The following is a 6456-nucleotide window of genomic DNA, read 5'->3' as shown; positions in this document are numbered from 1 at the left end:
GGTGTTCTATATGCTTCTTGTATTTGTATGGGCATGTCTTTCTTTAATTTAATTTTAATTTTCTTCCACAATTTTGTTGAAGATCTGATACATTATATTGGGATTCTTCTCCTTCCTGTATGCCTATGATTCATGTTTGGTCTTTTTATGGTGTCACACAATTCTTGCACGTTCCATTCTTGTGATTTCTTAAATTTTTCATAATCTTTGCTTGAGTGGTCTACTTCATCCACTTTATCTTCCAGTCTTGATACTCTGTTTTCCATTTTGTTCATCCTATTGGTGAGGCTTTCTCCTGTTGTTTCTAGTTGGCTTACTGAGTTTTACTTCCTTCTTCATTACAACCTGAGTATTCTTCAATATTTCTAACTCTTTTTCTGAATTCATTCAGAAGTTTATCCCTACCTTCCTTCAGTTCCTTGATTTCTTTTTTTGTGTGTTCTTTAAATTCCCTGAATTCTTTTATCATGTTTATAATTGTTCTTTTTATTTCCATGTCCTGCATTATCTCTAGGGAGTTCTCATTGCACTCCTCTAGAGGACTATTGTTATTTGGTGGGGATATGTTATTTTGGTTTTTCATGTTATTTTTTTCTCTGTGATTTTGACATGTGAATTTCTTTTGTAACTTCTGATTCTTGTGTGAGACTTTGGCCTTCAAGTGTAGGTCTGCTTTGTTTTGTGAACTTTATGTGTCTTTGTGGTTTACTTTTTGGGTATGAAAGTCTGGTTCATCTAAGTTTCCGGTTATCTCGTTTGCTTTTATATTGGAGTGGCTGGATTTCTTTTGTCTTCAGGAGTTCCCACAGAGGCCCAATTCAGATGAGGGTCAGATGTTTTCAGGCTTTCTCTTAAAGTCTGAAGCCCTCCAGACACGATTTTGGCCTCAGGAATTTGGGGGTTGGACTGGCCTGGGAGCCTCGCCCAGGAATAATGCTGGTCTAGGACAGCTGGTGGCCGTCCCACCCAGAGATACAAAGGCAGAGGCGGTGGGAAGAGGCCCCAAGGACTCCTGGGGAGTGCACTGAGGAGCTGTGTTGTTCTGGATGCAAAGGATCAGGAAGAGGAAAGGTCAGGCCCCAGTCCCAGAAAGAGGCTGGTGGGTGGTGCAGGCCCAGGGATGCAGAGGGAGGTGAGGGCGGGGCTGGGCCCAGAAGCAGTGCTCCTGGGGCATTGAGAAAGCACTATGGTGGTCTGGATGAAAAGGATCAGGAAGCAGTATTGGCTCCCCAGGTGTCTGGGGCCCGAAAACAAGGAATGGGACAAGACCCAAACTGGGGGAGACTGTCGGGAAGATAGGAGGGTGAATGAGGCTGGGAGAGTCAAGGTGTGGAGGGCGCGATGGACTTACCCTGGAGAGAGGCCTGTGGGTAGGAGAGAGGCCTGCAGCAGGTGGTGCAGGCCCAGGGAAGCAGAGGGAGGTGAGCCATTGCTCTTCTTTTAAAAACAGGGTTTCCCAGTTGTCCCAGCTAGCCTGGAACTCACTGTATAGAAAAGGCTAGCCTCTAGCTCACAGAGCACTACCTGCCTCTGCCTCCTGAGTGTTGGGATTAAAGGTGTGTGCCACCATGCCTGGCCTCATTGCTGTTTGGGCGAGCGATTCTGGAGAGCTGAGCACCAGTGCTGATGGAGACTATTAATGGAATTCTGGAACTGATCAAATGTAGAGAATAGGTGTCTGTGAGACACTTAGCCCTAAGTGACACATCTTCAATGCAACCTCTATACAAAGGATGAATGCATCTCTCAACTCTCACCATAGAAGTTGCCTTATGCAGCAGATGGTGATTAACACAAACTCACAATTGGCCAGTGTATGGAGAATAAGAGGTTGCATCATGCTTAACCCTGAATAGGACACCTGTTTCAAACTTTTGCCTTCCAAGGCTCAGGGATCATTGCAGAAGAGAAGGCAGAAAGATTATAAGAGCCAGAGAGGGTGGATGACCACAAGGAAACAGTCTTCCAGACAGCTGGTCAGTTGCTCATTTGAACTCAGCAATGGTGACAGCATGCCCAAGTCTTATGCAAGCTCAAACAAGACAAAATTCCAGAATAGACATGGGGAAGTGGGTAAGAAATCGCAACCCAATCCAACTAAGGAACTTTTGGCAATTATGGCTGCTGGAAGGGGAGAGTCAGTGTCTTAGAGGGACAAGACTCTTGGTGGGCTCAGTGGACAGACCCATACTAAAAGACATTTGGGAGGGAGCACAAATCACAAATCAGACTCCGTGTACTGTATAATATATAGAAGAAAATCCATTAAATTGGACAGGGGTCAGTGGAGAAGGTATAGATGGGAGAATCTAAATATCATCAAATTATATTGTATGAAAATTGCAAAAATTCAGTGAAAAATAAAATTAAAAAAAGAGTGGAGAACATTTATGATAGCAAAAGAGCAAGAGATTAGAAAAAAAAAAGAAAAAGAAAAGTGAAAAGATTTCTCAACAGTGAAAAATTTCCAAAAACAAAATTAGATAAATGTAAGAAGGAGAATAAGCTGAGTGTGATGGTGCAGATCTTAATCTCAGCACTGGGGAGGCAGAGGCGGGTGGATCTCTGAGTTCAGGGATAGCCTGGTCTACATAGTGAGTTCCAGGACAGCTGGGGCTACAGGGAAACCCTGTTCTTTTTTTGTCTTTTTGAGATAAAATATAAAATAAAATAAAGAAACATAAAAATAAAATCAAATAAAAAATAGTTTAAAGTTAAAAAAAGAATAACTTAACCAAGGAAGTGAAAGACCTGTATACTAAAAACTATAAAACACTGGCAAAAAGGATTAACGGACATATGGAAACATATTTCATGTTCATGTATTGGGAGAGTTAATATTTTAAGATAATATTATCCCAACCAATCTTAAGAATTAAAATAATTCTTATTAAGATGACAGTGATGTTTTCTGTTAAAACTGAAAACTTTATCCTAAAATTCAAATGAAATTTCAAGAAATCCTATAGAAACCAATAGAAAAAAAAAGGTGGGCATGGTGGTGCACATCTATAATCCTAGCACATGGGTGGCTGCAACAAGACTCACCAGTCTAAGGCCGGCCTGGGTTGCATACTGTGTTTGAGCCCAGTCTGAGCTGCATAGTAAGAACTTATCTAAAGAAATAAGAATAAATACATAAAAATCCAGAGGGCTCACCATTCCTGACACAAAACTTACAAGTTACTTAGAAGTCTGAAGCAGTTAGAATGAATTAGCCCAAGAATTTGGAGGCAACCTGAGCAACACAAAAGCCTATCTCTTTAAAAAATGTACAGCTCTTGAGGTGGCTCAGAGAGTAAATGGACACTTGCTGCCAAGCCTGATTTCCATCCCCAGAACCCATATGGTAGAAGAAGAGAACCTAACCAACTCCTCTAAGTTGTCCTCCGGCTTTCACATGCAGGCTGTGACCTCTGACCTACACACACAATAAATAAATAAGCAAACAAACATATAAATATAAATAAATATTTAAAAATTTTTACCTTTCTACAAAAATGTTAGAATATCTTAGGTCTTCTGAGAAAGATGGAGGGCTAGAAGCTACATTCACTTTAGTCAGCGAAGGAAAAAATAAGAAATAACAGATTCTATTCCTAACACAGAAAGAGAGGAAGAGCTTCGGAAATCCACAAAGGAAATGAAAAGATAACAGAAAAGGGTATGGAGGGGAAGATAGGCAAGATACCAGTAAGAAGTAAGGTAAACAAAGCTTCAGCTGGACTGCTCCCCAGCAGGAGAAAGGAAAACAGAAGTAACTGCCAAAAGGTAAGCCAGATGGGCGGGCAGTCCTACTCTCCTAATAAGCCCACAGCCCTCACAAACCCCAAACCCAGCTGCAGGTTTGGGTGAGACAGTGGTCAACTGGAGAGAAATCCCATTTTTAACTGCAACCAGGAAGCATCTTGAGAGACTGTCTATGATTAAAAACCGAGCTACCCTCACAACAGGGACCAGCCAGAGGTTAGAGAACTTGCCAAAACACCTGGATGAGAGAGGCAGGCAGGCAGTTACAGAAAGCAGCAGGGTTACCTTTGGTGGCCAGAGTATATCTTAACAACTAGGGTTAATCCTGGAATTTAACTGTGCTAAGGCTGAGGCTAAGAATGGATCAAACTCTGGAGCCAACTACTGTTCACTGCTATAGAGTCCAAGAACTCTGAAGATTCAGGGATGTGCCTGATACTCATAGCTGCATTGCTCTAACAGTAAATTCTCAGGTTTTCAAAGTAAGAAGAGAGGCCCTCCACTTGTGCTGATCTCTTTGCTGTCATTGCTTCCTATATTCCCAACACACTTGGAAGACACCTTCCAACTAAATATCACCTACCCTACAGGGTATGACCTACAGTATTCTAGCATGTTGAAAGAATCTGCCTAGCCCACAGACTATGAAGCTAATAAATGTGGCCAGCAGAAGACCCTGGTAACAAAAGAAGTGAAGATAACTCCAATACAGGTTCAGTAACAGCGTAAACCATGGGAAAGACAAGAGTTCACAGGCTCAACTGACCCTACTCACCCTCCAAGCATATAACTGGTACTCTCCATCCTCAAAAAGGTCAAGGTCCCAGAAAGAAGATGCTCCAATACATCATTTTCTTCTTTTTCCACCTTGATGGTTGACTTTTTTCTTCTTACACTTTTAGCAATATTTTTACACTACATTGTGTTTTTAAAAATTTTTTGGTTTTGCTATTCCTAGTCACATACATCTAACTTTATGTAATTTTTCACTCTTAAGAAGTATTTTGTCTTTTTATTCCTTAGTTTCCTTTTATCTTTCTTGCCTCTATGTTTCCTTCTCTCTAACCACTATCATAGCACTATTTTGATGGCCATTTCATATAGTTATTTTATTGTTTTTTTATTGTATTTTGGTCTTTTTGAGACAGGGTCTCCCTGTAGCCCCAGCTGGCCTGGAACTCAATTATGTAGACCAGGCTGGCCTTGAACTCACAGAGATCTGCCTGCCTCTGCCTCCCGAGTGCTGGGATTACAGGCATGCTCCACCATGCCCGGTTTTGGTTAAGTTATTCTTATTTTACTCTTTTTGATGTTATTAAAGTAGATTTGTTTTCTTTTTGATTTATTTTTATTTTTGCCTGCATAGATGTAACTGTACCACATCCATCCACTGCTCACAGAGGCCTGAAGAGGGCATTGCTGGAACTGGAGTTAGTTATAGACAGTTATTAACTACCATGTGCGTGCCAGAAACCAAACCCCTGGCCTCTGCAAGAACATCCAGTGCTATTAATGGTGAAGCTGTCTCTCCAGCCCCTTCTCTTCCTCCTCTTCCTCCCTCCTCCTCCCCCCGTTTTTTGATATTGGAGATTGCATCCAGGGTTTCCTCTCCTCCTCCTCCTCCTCCTCCTCCTCCTCCTCGCCTTTTTTGAGACAGGGTCTCGGTGTAGTCCCATGTAGACCACGCTGGCCTTGAACTCACAGAGCTCTACCTGCCTCTACCTCTAGAGTGCCAGGATTAAAGATATGCACCACCATGCCTGGCCCCTTCTTATTTTTTAATGTAAAGATTTGTGGCCATATAGTTCTACCTTACTCCTGCTTTGGATGTATAACATATATGTTAGGTTTTTAAGCTTCTGTATTCCTTAGTTCCTAAGTATTTTATTTCCCTTTTTACTATTCTTTAGTATGTTAGTTGACTGTTATTTCCTATAAATTTGTAAATTTTCTACTTTTCTCTTTGTTATCCTAACTTCATCCCATTGTAGTTCATGAAAATACATTGTATGATCTTTATTGTCTTAAATCTATTAATAATTTCTGCTCTAACATATTGTCCTGAAAATGTCCCATACGCCCCTGAGAATGATATGACTTTTTTGTTTGTTTTTGAGACAAAGTCTCATGTATCCCAGGCTCGCCTGAGCTTGCTATGTAGCCAAAGATGGCTTTGATCCTCTTGTCTTTTTTTTTTTTTTTTAACCAGAGTGTTAGGATTATAAATATGTGCTACTATACCTGGTTATACGGTGCTTGGAAATGAATCCAGGGTATTGTGCATGGTAGGCAAGCATTAAATGAGCTGGCTACATCCTCAACCCTAAAGATATGTGATATGTTTGTAATATTTTAATCCTTGTTGGGTAACCTTTTTTTTTTTTTTTGGTATATGTTTGTTAGATCCAAATAGCTTATTGTGTTAATTCCTCTTTTTTTTTTCCCTCTTGGGTCTTTTTGAGACAGGGTCTCCCTGTAGCCTCATCTGGCCTGGAACTCATTATGTAGGCCAGGCTGGCCTCAAATTCACAGAGATCTGCCTGCCTCTTTAATCCTTAAGTGCTGGGGTTAAAAGTGTGTTCCACCATGCCTAGTCAAATTTTTAATTTTGTATCTGCTTGTTTATCAATTTTTGTTGTATTGAAATTTTTGTAGAACTGTGTATTTCTCTCTTTAATTCTATTATTTTTTGCTCTAATTTATATA

At 40.7% G+C, this 6456-nt stretch overlaps 1 protein-coding gene across 3 annotated transcripts in view; it reads left to right on the top strand.

Annotated features, from left to right (window-relative positions):
* LOC103736355 (sentrin-specific protease 7-like) overlaps positions 1–4657 on the top strand; it is a 46762-nt gene extending 42105 nt beyond the window's left edge. For 2 of the 3 annotated variants that reach the window (XM_017798867.2, XM_017798866.2), the window contains one exon: positions 3609–4657. In XM_017798867.2, coding sequence (XP_017654356.1) covers positions 3609–3855 — 247 coding nt within the window. In that variant the 3' untranslated portion in view covers positions 3856–4657. The remainder of the gene's footprint in view (positions 1–3608) is intronic. The other variant, XM_029564831.1, reaches the window with a different exon arrangement.
* The last annotated feature ends 1799 nt before the right edge of the window (positions 4658–6456 follow it).

This window comes from Nannospalax galili, unplaced genomic scaffold (assembly GCF_000622305.1).
Source record: "Nannospalax galili isolate Female #2095 unplaced genomic scaffold, S.galili_v1.0 scaffold1251, whole genome shotgun sequence".
Lineage (NCBI taxonomy): Eukaryota > Metazoa > Chordata > Mammalia > Rodentia > Spalacidae > Nannospalax > Nannospalax galili.
This window is presented reverse-complemented; position numbering and strand designations above follow the sequence as displayed.